At 39.2% G+C, this 16,580-nt stretch overlaps 1 protein-coding gene across 1 annotated transcript in view; it reads right to left on the reverse strand.

Moving 5' to 3' along the window:
• Positions 1–44: 44 nt before the first annotated feature.
• The window catches only part of pear1 (platelet endothelial aggregation receptor 1), a 41,205-nt gene continuing 24,669 nt past the window's right edge, over positions 45–16,580 (reverse strand). Inside the window, exons 5-22 of the mRNA XM_026370898.1 lie at positions 15,334–15,426; positions 10,814–11,060; positions 9,156–9,258; positions 8,714–8,850; positions 8,102–8,314; positions 7,681–7,855; positions 7,415–7,535; positions 7,095–7,258; positions 6,233–6,335; positions 5,776–5,928; positions 5,563–5,694; positions 5,090–5,209; positions 4,721–4,939; positions 4,423–4,532; positions 4,085–4,211; positions 3,285–3,347; positions 2,551–2,745; positions 45–1,728 (exon numbers count right to left, since the gene is read on the reverse strand). Coding sequence (XP_026226683.1) covers positions 1,583–1,728; positions 2,551–2,745; positions 3,285–3,347; positions 4,085–4,211; positions 4,423–4,532; positions 4,721–4,939; positions 5,090–5,209; positions 5,563–5,694; positions 5,776–5,928; positions 6,233–6,335; positions 7,095–7,258; positions 7,415–7,535; positions 7,681–7,855; positions 8,102–8,314; positions 8,714–8,850; positions 9,156–9,258; positions 10,814–11,060; positions 15,334–15,426 — 2,621 coding nt within the window. The 3' untranslated portion in view covers positions 45–1,582. The remainder of the gene's footprint in view (positions 1,729–2,550; positions 2,746–3,284; positions 3,348–4,084; positions 4,212–4,422; positions 4,533–4,720; positions 4,940–5,089; positions 5,210–5,562; positions 5,695–5,775; positions 5,929–6,232; positions 6,336–7,094; positions 7,259–7,414; positions 7,536–7,680; positions 7,856–8,101; positions 8,315–8,713; positions 8,851–9,155; positions 9,259–10,813; positions 11,061–15,333; positions 15,427–16,580) is intronic.

Raw genomic sequence — 16,580 nt, forward strand, 5'->3', positions numbered from 1 at the left:
CACTTTACAGAAAAGCCATGCTTTCAGGCAATGTAACAAATGACTTTTTTTTTTTTTTTTTTTTTTGCTTTTTCTAAAATAATGCTGAGTAAAACTTCTTTTCCAGTCATTCAGTAGTGTGACTTATTTTTTTCGGTTCACTATCATTCACAATCACTGTTGGAAAGTGCAGACATTTTTATTTACATTATATACACAACACAACACTGTACTCGTGGTTACATTCACAAATACATTTCCTCATGTATAAAAAGCAAATAATAAAAAAGAAGCTTTGCCCAAAATTATAGCACTTAAAGCTCAATATACATTCTCTCTGGTACAATGAAGGACAATAGGATAATGAAGTTTTCATTTAGTATTGACACAATGTGAAAACCTCTTTAAGGCATTACTTGGCAGTAACAAGAGCTTGATTTCCCTCTGGGATTAAAGTTTTCTTGATTCTTGAATTGACCAAAACCTATTTAATAAGAATGATAAACAAAAGATAAACCTGCTGATTTCTCTCTGACTACATTTAGGATTTGTGTAAATGGTGAATGTATGTGTAAAATGGGATTTTCAATATTTAGAACAGTCCCTTTATTTTGCTTTTCAAGGACAAAGTTGCTGCTGTAGGGCACCACATTGACATTCATAATGCTGTGTTGATTTGACTTGTGCTTCCAGGTTTTTTATGGTTTATTTTCCACAACATAAACAGAGTTTGTGTTTACATTGCCCTATTATCTATTAATAAGCAAGATGTGTATGGTATTTGGTTACAGGCTAAAATATAGTCCATCATAAAATAGTGCTTTTTTCACAAAACTGTGACACTAACAATATATTTATTTCTATATTTACAAGGTTTTCATCTGCCAGCAGCAACAAGTGAGTATTTTTAAATGCCACATTTGGAAAAGACAATGCTGTTCAACACAGCTCTCAAGTATTTGATGCTTCCGAAACCTAAATACCAGCAATAAACGGTCACGTGTATATAACAACGTCACAAAATAAAACAATGGCAGTATTTGTTTTAGTTTGCTGTAATCCATATGTATCACCTTCAAAAATTATATATTTCATTTTAGGTGAAAAAGCAACATAGAAACTTCAGACAGCACAGGAAAAGGTTTGATTTCTGATTAAAGGAGTTCTTCAAACCGACTTATCAGCAAGCAAAATGAGTAAAAAACTGGAATTAAAGCTTGTTTAGATGAGTTCAAACACTCCAACGTTAAACCATGCAGCCTTTTGGGTTGTTGTCCCACGGGAGATGATTGTAGCTGACACCCAATGGTGTCGCCACAGTCCAGGCTTCCTCAGCACAACCCGTCGCTTCAGCGGTCTGGATGACAAGTTTGTCGTGGTGAAGCAAGTACCACTTTAGCCCACAGAGGGGCAGTGTTGAGTTGAAAGGAGGGCATCTGCAGTAAATGTTAGTTCCTCTGTGGGACAGATGCCTCGCCGCTGCTCTGTGGGTGGTCAACATCTCTGATTGTCAGAGACGAGCAGAAAGTTTGCTCTTTCTTTGCAAGCACAGGCCTGAAATCATCCCCAAAGTGAGTAGGTTGGGAAACTCGCTGAACTACAGTCACTGAGTTATTCTTCTGGGGGAGGGAGAGGGGGGTCTGCGGACTGGTGGCAGGTCGTAGTGTCCCGGGATGTGGCTGTTCACTGGGAGGTCGTAGTGGCTCTGGGGGTCTTCGAGTGGAGCGTGACCGAGGGAGCTCTGACGCTCTGAGGGGATAAAACAAAAGACAACGGGACTGAGCTCTGTGTGCTTCCAAAAGCATCCACCTCCAACTTTTCCAGAACTACACTTATTACATTTACTACACTACACAGATTTTAATCAACAAAACCTTGCTCACTTGGCAAACTCAAACACACAAGAAGAATATCCTAAGTATCCCTGCATCACTAATCATTACACAAACTCTATAGCCCCTTTTTTAGCTTCCTTAATGTTTATTTAATCATCAACCACAGTTTTCTGCTTCCAATAGTGGGTTATTGATGGAAGGTAGTGCTGTGCTCTCTCACTTCTCCTTAACCCAAAGTTTAGCAGCCTATTATTATTTACTTCTTTAGAGAAAAAGAGGGAAAAAATGATATCTTCATCAAGCCAATATTTTTATTAATCGAACATTTAGTTTGATTTCCGAACCTACGATGACCCAAGTTTCCCCTCATTATTATTATTAGTCTGACTGGATGTTGATGCATTACCGGTGTCTACGTTGTGATGAACTGCAGGGCTAATAAAAGCGCAACCTAAGCCACTCCGAGTTTCCTCTCTCTTGCTCTTCCTTTTCCTTTCAGTGTCTTTTCTTCACTTCCATGTAAACAGTTGTTCATTCATTCAAACTCTGCCCTGAGGAAGTTCACCCTTCCCATTTGTCAGACAGGACACTAACACAGATCCTGTGAGCGGGAAAACTCTTTTGTTTTTTTAAATTTTGAAGTTTGAAATTCTTCTTCAAAGAGTCTTTACTCTCTTATCTTCCTGATCTTTTTCTTGTAATACTGATCATCTAGAATAAATAAAGCGCTGCTCACCTCTGCGTATTGTGGCTGTGTTAAACGGCGGTGGCCTGATCTCGGTGTATGCTCGCTCTCTGGGTACAGCTGACTTCATTTCCATGTAGCTGCTCTCCGGGGGACAGAAAGGCAGACCGGGCAGATCTTTGATGGTAGCATAAGGATTCTCGCTGTTCAGGGAGCTGCTGCTAACTGCTGCTGTGTCCTTCAGCTCTGTCATCACACATGACACAAAAACAGAATGAGTGGGGACTGTAATGAAGAGTCAGAATCCAGCACACCAACACGTTTTAAAGTGCAAGGCTGCTACTTTAGACTATAACATTTGAAGAGTTTTCTGCACGTTGTCCACACATTTTTTATGAATTATGGCTTCCCCAGACTTACTGAGCGAGGTTTAAGACCTTTTAATTTTATGGGTTGAGATGGTTTAAAGAAAACCTGATGGACTGTCACGTAGCAGGACCTGTGAATAATCTGAATAATTTTAAACAAACCCACATGTTTGGAAGAGTTTTATAAACTCTTATCTGAAATAAAGTCTTCATTTGAAACGGGAATGAGACATTTCGTTCACAACCATAAATGGTGGATGACATTTGGGATGAAAATGGTCAAAGTAATTAGGATTCACCACCTGGGGACCATGAATTAACTAATATTGGTGTTAACAGTTTATGTAGCATCTCTCACTGATGTAGTTTTATTTAGTGCAGGTGAGGAAAGAGGGTGAAAATAGGGGGATGAACTACCTTTGTTGTAATACTTTCCGAGGCTGGCGCTGTAGCTGTAGCTCCGATCAATTCCAAACGCTCCTGTGAACAATAAAATACTAATCTGATGTCTCTCATCTCATTTTCATTCACGACAAACTAATCAAAAGCAGATCTGCTGCTTCGGAAACCTGCAAAATCTATAACAGGTGAATAAACACTTTTATGATGTTGTTGTTTTTACACTCTAACGTTAAACGTTCATTAATGACTGATGTGTTTTTCTGTTCATAGGAAATGTGAGCGCTGATAAACTTTCCCGTCCACTGTAAAAAGTGCTATCCATGTTTTCTCTCGATTGTTGATATTGTTGAATGACCCTGACTTTCTCCATTTCTCTACATTTATACTCTTTTGTGGTGAAAATATTTTGTTTCATTTGAGGTTTTAAAAGTTATTTTCACACACTAGTTAATATTTTCTGCTGGTATTCAATGTCTTTACGAATGATTATTTCATTATTAAACTCAAATTCCTTGTTTTCCATTGTCAGTAAAGCTTTCCACTGACACTGAGAATAAGGAAATACTTCAAGGTGTTTTTGCCAAAGATTAGATTAGCAGTGTATTGAAGGTTTTACTGATTAATTTTAATGCAGTTGTGGTCAGAAGGTCAGGAACCAACTGCTTACTTTTATTGGCTTGTAAATGTTAATCCACTCGGTTCATTTTACTCAACAGCTGCAGGTCTCTTTGCATAAGAGTCTACACTAAATGGATAAAATGTGAAGTCACTGATTTTTAATAGGAATCACACATTGCAGAGTCAGTGGGACAGACCTGAGTCTTTGCGGGGCTCGTGGTGCTTCCAGTCTGCAGGGAGAGTTGCATTGCTCTCAACTCCGAACAAACCCCACCTCTCCCTCTCCATGTTTTTCACACTGCAGAACAGCTGGTTGTTGGTGTTCTGTCAGACAGAAATCGTTAATGCAAAGAATGTGTATGAAGTGAAAACACAGACTTATACTTTAGTGCACTGTTTCTTATGAGTTCATGGCCCTTGTGAACCCCCCACTGGCCCCCTGAACACGTGAGCAGATGCTGCACTCAAACTGTGACACCTAAATGTTTTCTAAAGTATCAGAGCAGTGACGTAGTTTAATAAAGTTGACATTCACCTTGATGGTGCGGTCGTGGTTATTGGGGAGGTGCGGCAGAGGAGGCCTGTTTTGGCTCAGTGTGTGGTAGCTGGGGTTGGAGTAGTAGTGGTGATAACTGTGAGGAACATCTGTAGACCAAAACAAACACATCATGTCCGCTGCTATTAAATCACCTCAAGGTCAATAAAGTGAATCTCTGTAGTACAGAAATACTGAAAAACATATAACAGAAAACAACTATAAAAGAATTACAGTACATATTTACATTTAGTTACACAAAGAAAATGATCACTATAAAATATCCTGTGTGCTGCACCTGGAACAGCATATTCAGAGTTAACCGTGCGGCTGGTGGAGAAGGAAACCGTTGGCGTGTTGTTCTGTTTGTCCTTCTGCCTGTGGCGGTACAGCAGCAGCAGCACCAGCAGCAGGACCACCAGGATGACGAGCACAACGATGCCGCCAATGGCTCCCCACGACTCCCTTTCACCAGGAGGAAGAGGAACCATAACACTCCCTGACTGCTCAGGTGAATCTGTCAAACAGAGGGTAGAAAGGGTATTCAAGTAACTAAAGCAGCTTTCATCAACTTTTCCACTCTGAGGTGGAAGAAAAGCAGGCTGCTGTACAAAATGAGTAAAAAATGTGTTAGTGTCTTTATTTTTGTGAGACCCTGTTACTATACCTTGTTTACAGTCATCTCCACTTTCACACCCACACTCCCCAGTAAATCGGTCACAGATGAGATTGTTCGCACAGGAACAGGTGTGAGTACAGAAGGGCCCAAAACGTCCTGGACCACAAGCTGAAAAACACAAGGTACATAAAACATGCATGACACATAACACATTTTTAACTAACGTGCACTACAGTTGTGTGTTATTGTGATTGGCTGCAATTCTAAAAACAATTACAACTTAAAAATAATTTTATTCAGTTTCATTTGAGATAAATTGTGTTTTAGGTTCTGTACTGTATATTATACAGTATGTCAGTGGCTCTTGTACCAACAATAAGTAAATAACGTCAACGTGCCTTCTCGATATGATATCTCGTGATCACATATAGTCTCCTCACTGTAGTAACATTTCATCATAGGGAGTGTGATATTTCCTCCACACATGTACTTTTCCATTTGCTCTATTAAGTTGCACTCACGTATGGAGCAATCAGTAGCAGTCCAACCAGGCAAACATTCACAGCGACCGTCCCGGTGGTTGCATGTGGAGTTGTTGGCACAGTTGACACACACTTCAGAACACTGTTTCCCATAATATCCCACTGGACAAACTGAAACACACATATAGAATTCTGTTTTCTAATTTGATCTGATTTTGCTGTGTACAGTATCTGCCTGATAACAATACTCACTGTTCTCACAGGTGGCTCCCCAGTAGCCTGGACGACACACACATGCACCAGTTTCCCTTAAGCATGTGTCGCTGTTGGGGCAATACTTGAAACAAGTCTGGTTACAGTGGCGCCCCCAAAAGCCTTCTGAACATGGCTCACTGCAGCGGGAACCTGGAGGACAAAAATGAAGAATGAGAAATAAAGCAGTGAAACGCTAGTGTTGTTCTAATAATATTATAAGCATTGTATCAAAATATAGCCTCAAAATATGTGTTTGGAAAAAGAAACAATGTGTAAAGGAATAATACTGAAACTTTTTCTATATGTATAGCATAAAATTGATATTGTAGTGGACAACAATACTTAAATTCAGCGACGGTGCAAAGCCGGTGGTTCACTCATTTCTATTGGGCCAGATTTATCTGTGATACCAACGCCAAGCTGGCAAACGGCACAGGAGGACGTCATCACTTACCCCGCCAACCTGGCAGACAGTGACACTCCCCAGTGGTAGCCTGGCAGCCATCGGCATGAACACAATCACACCTCTTCAGGCAGCCTGGCCCAAACGTGCCCATCTGCATATGTGAACAAATGCCAATGGGCAAAGAATTGTCAGGGGAATCTCTTCAACATTCAGCCAACTCAGTCAGAGTCAGACAAAATACTACACTGGCAATGTGTTGTTGTATGGACAGCCTGGTGGTTTGGCATGGCAGAGACAAGAAGGGTACCCATCCAAAACACAGATTAAAGCATACAGAAGGTGAGGTAAGGGATAAAAAGCTGGACAACACTTCTACACACAGTCCAGTCAGAACTGACATGTTCTGTATAATTATCACCCCATGATTTCTGTATTAGACTCATCAAAGATAACAGTTGATTCGTCTACATAACTTGATACAGAATAAGCATATAGTGTATTCTTATCTTATCTAAGTGCCATGTGTTTTCAAGCAGTGCCGTGGCTTGAGCCCAGCACATTTTTGTTGCTTTGGGAGGCAAACCCAGAGAAAGGGAGGGGATTAACACATTACACCTCTTTCTTTAATCTACTTTTGTATATTTTATTTAACTATGCATGTATATATTTATAATTTGAAATAATTTTCATTTCTAGCTTATTGACAATTTTATTTGCACTACATATTCAACTAAAGTCTTAATGATCAATATTCTTATTGTAGCATTGAGTTTCATGAAATAAAACAGATTTACTGTCTGTATCAGTGGTTGTCTGCATTTTTCAAGACTGATGGAGATTATTACCATTTACTCAGCTTTTAATTTAACAACCAGAGTTATATTCTAAAATCTTATATCCAGGCACTTACGGGACATGGTTGGTCACAGTGAGTCCCCTGCCAGCCGGGTGTGCAGGTGCAGGATCCATCTGCAGGGTTACATTTTGCCCCATTGGCGCAGTGACAGGTGGCATTGCATCCTGGACCCCAGGTTCCTTCGGAGCAGGGGGTGGAACAGTCTACCCCTCGCCAGCCTGCAGAGACACAAAAGACCATCAGCAGTGTTTAATTGGTAACATGGTTGTGAGAAACTTCACCAATTTTCCTGCAGTCATGCATTCACCAGCCTGTGCCAAAGCAAAGTCAAATATTTAAAACCTTCTCTTTATGAATTCAGGGAAATGTTTTACCCTCTTTGCAGAAGCAAACCCCATCAATTGGTGAGCAGTCAACAAAGTTTTCACAGGAACACTCCAGAGAGCAGTTTTTGCCATAGGTGCCACTTTTACATGGACTCTCACAGTGAGCTCCCTGCAACAACAGAAAATAATACTCAATAACAAACCCTCGAGGGCATCACAGATCTAGTAAAACATATTTAAATCATCAGATGCAAGAGCTACTGCATATATATGGATAGCCTTGATTAATTTTATCATGCCAAACCACCACTCACTGTGAATCCGGGGGCACAATGACATTGGCCGGTGGCACTATCACACACCCCTCCATTCACACACAGACATGGCTCCAGGCAGCCGTGACCATAGAATCCATGAGCACAGGTCTCATTACAGTAAAGGCCTGCCCACCCTGGCTGGCATGTGCACTCTCCTTTCATTGGGTGGCAGCTGGACAATGTAGATAGAGATAAAGCTGATGAAATCACAACAAAAACCAAATAGTGCATCATCATAACTGTCACACTTGACACTCAGTCAAGCAAAAATCCACAGGTAAGAGTAAGCTGCTGCCTCGTCTCACTGGTTTGGTGCACTGCGGTTTAAAATTTTATTATTTCTGCCTTCAAAGTAGCACTGCCTCAGACAACTGTTTGTATTACTATCAATTCCTAATTCCCTGACAGCATCACTCACCTGAGTGTGTGTTTGTCTTGGCAGAGACATGTGCGTTCACAGTGTATGCCATATTTGCCAGATTCACACATCCTGTCCCTGCAGTGTGGCCCACTGAAGCCCGGCTCACAAAGACAGCCTCCATCAATGTTGTAGCAGCGTGCGCCATTGGCGCAGTCACACACACCTTTACAATCCTGACCATAAGTGCCTGCAGCACACTCCTCATTACACCTGAGCACAGGACACAGAAAGTTATATGGAAACAAACAACAGTTACACCATTTGGGAGAATAGTGCACACATCTGTTGTTGATTCACACATGAACCACAAGCTAAATTTAAACTTCTGTTTTGTGTTGGGGTTAGCCAGTACGATGAGAGCCATTAGGCTGTGTTCATCTGTGTCAGAATTTGACTAAAAACAATAAGGCTTAAATTTAAAACTGTGCAATGACTACAAATCATTTAATGTGACAACAAAATACTGAAAACACCTGTTTGCAATAATTCATATGACATCAAATAGAAGCCAAAACATCGAACCAGACTTTCTGTGATTGGGACACAGTTTTTTTGATTCTTCACTTGTAGTGGAACAAAAGCCAATGCAGGAACGTACAGTATACACACCTGCTTCCAGTGAAACCTTTAGCACACTGGCACTGTCCAGTTTCAGGGTCACATTTGCCGCTGTTGTGGCAGACACACTCCTCAGCACAGTTTTGCCCAAACCTTCCCTCTGGACATAGCTCTGTGCAGACCGTTCCCTGCAGAGCAACAAGAAAAAGCACAGAAGTAGAAGAGAGAGGAATTAGGTACTTCAGATATCCCTTAGATAATACGTTTTCTTTCTGGTTGGACCACAACCACGTTTTTATGTGAGACGTCTCCTGATTAATTTTTCACATTACTGGAAGCATCTGCATATCCCCAGAGATAACACGTTGTCTTCAAAATCATTGTTTGTCCAAAGTTTGGAACCAGCTGGAACATAATACATGAGCTAGTTTAAAATCTGGCAACCTCAGTTGATTGCATGAAGGTTAGTGTGCAAGCTCATGTGTTAGCATACCGTCCATCCTGGAGGACAAGCGCAGATCCCTTTGCCCTTGCAAATACCACCATTCTGGCAGGGGCATCGTGCCTGGCACTTCCTGGCACATGTCTTCTCACAACTGAGGAGAAGGATGGAGAAGATAAATGGACCCATTTACTTACTCTTTATATCCTGTCACATTCCTGAGGACTTATATATTAAATATTGCACTTTTTTACCACTAGACATTTATTAACTGTAGTTTGTAGTTACAGTATTTTGCTGATTCAGATAATACAGTACAGAACATAATCAATAAATTCATGCATTACTATAGAGGGTGCATCATAAAGTTTTGTGCACATGAATGCATCAATAATGATAATATGTATTATTTTGACATTTCTGTCCTGTAGCTATTACTATACAGTTATACTTATGCTTAAGCTCTGAATACTTCCACTACAGTGCACAGTTGTTCAGAGTTGTTCTTAGCTTAAAAAAGTCAGGTTCATAGAAAAATGTGGAGCAGTTGCACATTATGAGCTCAGATAACGTTTTACATTTCATACAGCCCAGTTATTTTAATTCTTGTAGAAAAAAATACTAGACCTTGAAAAAAATATAGAATACAACAACAGTACCTCACTTGACTTGGCAGTAAAAGAGCTTTGGGGAATCATGAGTGAGGTTAGAACGTGCCTTTGACCAATCAGATCACTTGGCTTAGACTACCTGTAGTACTATTCATTGCTGGGATATTATATTCACAATTACACTCTTGAGGTGAAATAACATGAAGAGACTTCAAATATACACAATTTATCATGGCTCTTTATGCCGTAATTACTGTTGCCAAGCTCTCCTTTTTTATTTAAAGTGGTGTGTAGTGCTTTCACATTGGCAGTATGAGAGTTTCCACTAATATCTTGTGGGGAAGAATTTTCATTGCTTACTCATTCACAGGGGCATCTAAAAACAGGCTGTAACATATGACTCATGGATTACAATGTTGTACAGCAGTCTTTTTCCAAATTAAAATTAAGTTGTGGAAACAAATAACTTTGTAAGAGCTGGAAGAACCTCTTAAAAAGTTAAGATGGTAAACAATAAAGTGTAATGAAGTGATGTGTAATGAAGAGAGGTATTAAGTCTATCCTAAATGAAATAATTATCTATACATACTATTAAATGCTGTGTTTCCAGATGATGACTTCTAATGACTTTGATGATCCCATGAGCTTGGGCTTTTCCACCACAAGGTGTTTTTGAAAGACATATCTCATTGATTATTATGGATAAATAGCTGTGACATTTGGTGAATCCACCCATGTGCCTCTCAGATAAACTGTAATGACTTTTGGTAAATTCTCTGTTATTAACTTAGTGCCATTATCAGATAGCATTTTTCAATTCTTCCCAATACTTTAAGACAATGGCTTAAAGTCAGCTAAATTAGTCAGCTTCTTCTGTACCTTTACTGCAAATTACTAAATGTTAGAATGCTATTATTATTATTATTATTATTATTATTATTATTATTATTATCATTATTATTAATGTTTTAAACTCGCCTCAAATTGCGAGTTCAACTGAAAATGGGGAAAATATAAGACTATGTTTGTAGTTAATATTCTTGTTAGAAACTCATATAGCATTTTGAGAGTTGATTTCATCATACAGTGTGCACTTACAAGGTCCCAGTGAATCCGTCCCGACATCTGCACTCTCCCGTTGCTTTATCGCAGGATCCTCCAGTTCCACACTTGCACCTCTGCAGACAGCCCTTCCCAAAAGTGCCTGCTGGGCACGACTCCTCGCAGTAGCGTCCTATGAACCCCGGGGGACACTGGCATGTCCCCTTCACTGAATTGGAGAGAGCTCCGTTCTGACATTTGCTCTGCTGACTACAGCCTGGGCCCCAATGTTTGTCATCACAGTCTGAAAGGTAAGAAGACAAACTGTACTACTAATACTATACTATTACTGAGACATTTTTAATTTAAAGCCTTACATATTCAGAAGAAGTTTTTTTCCCCCCAGTTTGGCCCACTACTGCACTTAAACAACAACACACATTCATACCAGTGAAGCTCTCAATTTCAATGCCCACATTTTCCAATGAGTCAAACAAGTCACCTTCCAGTAACATGTCTGCTTCTCTAAACAATGAGTCAAACCTACTGTAGTCTGAAATGACTAGAAAAAAAAAAAACAGAACATCATTATTGTAAATTACATATGCTGCAGGTTACATTATAATTTTGTCAGTTTTGTTTTTCCTCATTCAATTTAGATCCCATATGCTGTGATGTACATTTACAGTAATATTTTAAATCATGAAAAACAGAAACAAATTGGATTAAAACTAAACAGGACAGAGATGAACAACAGCACACAAATGAGAGGAAGAGTGCATGGGTAGTGACATAGTGTCTCTCCACACATTACTTATTACATATGTTGTTAAACACACTGAATGCAAAGCTGCCCCTTTAACTTTAAGAGTGTTGTTACCGACCATTGATTTATAATTGGCATGGGCATCTGCACGGAGTTTGAAGAATGGATGGGCTTTAAATGCTCTATTTAAAAAAAAAAACTTGGAATTGGCCCCAGGAGGTTAGTGTGCAGTAGAGATTCACACAAGGTTTGGATTTCAATTCATGATGAAGAGAGCTCAGTCCACTGCAAGAACCCTGATTAGTCATGGCTGCATTCTTCAAATTTCTCATCAATAACTTTGGCTGTCTTGGACATCGGACATCATCACGATAATGTGATACCCAACAGCACTGACGTAACAAATGGATGGGTGTCACTTATCTTTGCTCAATTTAGAAACCATGCCAACAATTTCATGCAGACCTCTGTAAATCATCTTTTTTTATGTGAGCAGTAGACATTCTTGTCCAGAGTCAATGGCAAACTGAGGCCTAAGCTACATTTTGTGTCCATGTTCTCAGTTTTTCCCCCCTACCTTTGTCTCTGCAGCATTTATGCCTTGTTGCTGCTCTGAAACCGACAAGGACTGCTTGGACAATAATTACACAAGTTAGAGTAGAGCCAAATTTGGTTTGGAGCAAAGCATGCTGCCATGAACTGCAGTGTTTATTGCGCTAACATGGAGCAGGACCCTTGCCACATTTGTTTAAAACGAATCATAACTTCACTTGTTCTTTGTGTGGGCATTAGAGAGAGGTTTTGCGGAGTATGTCATGTTGAGTAATGAGAAATTCAGCTGGGGCAGAGATTATGTTTACACAAGCATTCTCCAGGACAGCAGGAGACTGAGGGGTCTACAGAGCTTAGAACTGAGGGTTGATACATGCAAACAGTGGATAAGTGAAGGGGTAAAATTGACCACATTAGACAAATTATTTTTGAGCTGGAACTGACCAACATCAAATATTCCCATGTGTTTATCTGTATGTAAACTGTCTTTCTCTGACAGTGTTGCTGAATTTTACTTCACGTGTGTCCAGCTTTGATTTAATTGCTTTAATAAGGAATTCTGATCAATCCAAAATTACCATATGTTTGATACTTAACCCTTAACATTAAATGCATTTCCTTACTTAAGATCTCAGAACTATTGGCAACAAAGTACAGGTACGGTAAGTAAGTGTATAAAAAAAAAAAAAAAAAGTTTCTTAAATCTTTAAGTGTTAATTTTTGGATATTAGTTTATTGTAATTGTAATTTGTTTTAGGATTTTACTGTAAAAGCTGAGGAATTTACCAAATATTCAATATAGGAGTTCAGCTGAGGTTTTGTTAGTTTTGTTAATTTTCGTTAACTTTGTTTTATGAAATAATGTTCAGCTTTGTACTTCCTGACCATAGTTTATACATATATATATTTATATCAGAAAAATAACAGCAATGACAGTTAACTGTTTAGCTAAACTGAACTTGTGATCCTAATAATATTAGATTTTGAGATAATCTGACAGTCAAGAATTCAGTTTTTAAAATGTCACATGTAGGTGGTCATATTCTGAAAATCCTAAATTACAATTTTTTGTGGCATATATAGACCCATTTAAAATATGTTGTTTCCAGTTGCCATTTGTGGTTTTTCCATTACAAATTTTAGAACATTCCCCTAAAGGTGTCCCACAAGGATCAACATTAGGAAACCATATTATTTAGTGTACACATTAAAATATGTAATTTCCAACTCCAGACAATTCCACTTATGTATGTACAGTATGTATGTATTTTGTTAGCTTTATCACAAGTAACATTCATCAGATTACAGCCGACCTTTGACGAAACTCAGATCTCTTTTATTAATTGGTCTAAACCCATGTACCTATACGTCTCACTTCAATGAACTTCATATCCAGCCATTCCAGTCTTATTTTCAGTTTTTGTGGTTGTTTGAGTGTACCTGTATTGGATTACCACAACTACGCTTTGGTGTTTTGTTATATATCACATAGAATTTGCAAGTTTATCTAGCACAAAAGATCTTGCACTTACTTAGTGGCTCTTAACAAACGGTTAATTTCTGTAAAGGAATTTGAGGAGATACATCCACTCAGATCAGTATCTGCAATTCTGTGTGCATGTAAAGCCACTTACTGACACATATTTCCGAACTGGCATCTCCTCACTGTCTTTTATAAGGAATGCAAACAGACTGGATGGGAAAATTGTTCCTTTCCCCCTGTGAATTGTCCAAGTGGTGGTTTGGGTTTTGCTTGTGTCCAAAATCCACATAATATCCCGGACATCAAGCAAATAGCCCTAGTTGCTTGTTTTTGATTCCAGCTGAAAATCTGTCCTGAAACAGGGTTTAAATAAAGCAAATGTTCCTTTACCATGAGAGTTTCTATCTCCTTATGAGCCCCATTTTGACCTTTCTCTTACATCACTTTTTGTAATTAGCACTGTATTCCCTTTTTTGATTTTCATCAGTCCAAACTCATCCATCCTTTCTTTAATCTATAGATCAAAGAATACTTAGAAGTATACAAAGAATTCCTTTCCCTCCTCTCATCTATCACATTTCCATATTCGTGGGCAAACAGTATGATGACTGCACAATTTGGAAACCTCAGATTCCTCTCCTCTTTGGGATAACACACAAGAATCCAGAAAGTAAAAACAAACAAACATAAAAAATAGTACAGGACAATACAATGGAGCAAAGAGAGAAGTGAAAAAGCTACGTAAGAACTAAGCACAGTGAAAACAAAGGGAACATTTTTGCAAGTGAGGGGTAGAGTAGAGAGGGACTGTAAGCAGAGACCAAGAGAACTGGGCCATGCAACAGAGAGAGTGGGGTAACATTTTCCATTTCCCCTTTCCCATCATCCCCCTGTCAAGACATCAACCGCCACTCGTTAAAGCTAATTTCTTCTCTCTGCAGAGGAATAGGGAGAAAATGGAGGAGGGCTGTGTACTATTGACCCAGCTCAGTGCAATGAAACAGGCTGAAGGTAGTGGAAAACTTCATTTCAGTAAGGAGCTCAGCAACCATGTGAAATGTGGTTCTGGTTTCACACTCCGCATTGTTTGGACGATCACATTTAAAGAAATTTAAGGCAAGACAAACAGTGTTAGACTCACTGTTCTGAGTTGCTGCATTAAATAACTATTGTATAACTATTTCTACTGACTCTGGTTTTGGTTAAGGAGCCATAAAGCAGGTTTAATGTCTCTGTCCTTTTTACAGACTACTGTCATTTTACACTGTCATGACATAACTTTGTGCTCTCATTCTATTTTGTTACACACTTACACACAAGGTCTCACTTTTATTACGATTGATTGTCTTATTCCTTTAATTTAAAGCACTTCTCAACCTTATTAAGAAAAGCTGTTATAAGTTATGACTTGTTAATTTTGAAGAGTAACTGAGCGAGAGTTGGAGGTGCAGCTCGGTGTCCTTCTGGACTAGTAAACTGATTTCTGGACTGAGGCTGACATTAATGACTCATTGCTTTGCATGCCGTAATCCTCCCTTGATGTTTCCATTGGAAAGCTCTCCAGTGTGTGATGGAGTGGTCTATGTGAAGATCAGCCACTTGACTAATGGCCAGTTGTCATTTCCTGTTGTGAATGTGAAGTATATTTGTGTCTATGTGTGTGTGTGCACCTGATTAGTGGCAAAACAGTAAAAGCTATTGAAGGAAAAAGCAAATGAGAGCGAGAAAGAGAGAGTGAGGAAATGTCTGAGGATGAGAGAAAAGTGTATTTCATACCACTGGAACAGTCATCGCCTCGCCAGCCTCCCTCACACTGGCATCGGTCCGGAGCGACACATCTGCCATGGACACACTCCTTGGTGCAGCGAGCTGTTGATGAAAAACAGAATCAAGCTTTGTGGAAAACAGATGTTCAGAGAAGGTGTGCAGCAATCTGAATTTGTAGTAATGTAGGGAGTGTAAAAATGAGATCTAAAAATGAGACCTTTTTGCTTCAGTCCCCTCATATTCTTAATGTCCTCATTGGAACAGAAACAACGATACTGTTTATATAGTTAACTGGTTAATTGCAGCATGTGGTGCTTTCGTGTTTTAATGGCCAACTAATCCTAATGAAACTGGCAGTCTATTTGAACTATTATTCGTAATTCTCTTTGTCTTTGTTAAGAAGTTCTGTTCCTCTTGGCTCACATGAATCTGTAATGTATGTTTTTAAGATTTGCTGAGCTACACAATCCACAATCTTCCATGTACACACATGCAGTTGCAGCAATACTAGACCACCTGGGACAGGAGTGCAATCCTCATGTCCTCTTCTGCACAATAAATTGTCCACTGAATCTCAGCTTACAAATTTGATTTATATTTTCCTGTCAAATCGCTGACTATTCATGTTTGATTTTTGTGAATAGTGGTCTCGACCACTTGTCTGTAAAATCAAATTCAAAAGCACACTACATGTATTTGTTTTATTCAGACAACCACCTACTCAGCTGAGTTACATAGTTTCCCTGTAAATTTATTCCACCCATCATAAACAGTGTATGAGCTGCCAGCCCAACAGCTGGGCTCAACCACGCTACTGAAAGCACCAGTGTTGGATGCCATTCATATTGTCAAGGAGCTTCCTCTTACAGTCTTTGAGTTGTATGCATGCCAGCATTTTAAACGATTCTCTTATTAATGAAGTTAATTCTAACAAGCCTTTATAACTGAGATCTAATAACTCTGCCAGAAGTGTCTTCATTTCTGTAACATTGGACAAGTGTTTTCTAACCACATGCCACGGAGAGCCATGTGCTGTATACGTTTTCTTTCCATCCAAATGCAATAATTTCACTGATTATTTTCTCTTCTCTAGTTAAAGGTGTTTGGACACTGGGGGCTGGAGTTTCAGGGGATCTAAGAAAAGACTAACATATAATCAAAAAAGGAGGCAAGTATAGTTATATGTAATTATATGAATTGAGAAAATACAACAAACACACTAAAGTGTACAATACAGAAAATGGATCAAGGAGCAG

Source organism: Anabas testudineus, chromosome 16 (assembly GCF_900324465.2).
Source record: "Anabas testudineus chromosome 16, fAnaTes1.2, whole genome shotgun sequence".
Taxonomy (NCBI): Eukaryota; Metazoa; Chordata; class Actinopteri; order Anabantiformes; family Anabantidae; genus Anabas; species Anabas testudineus.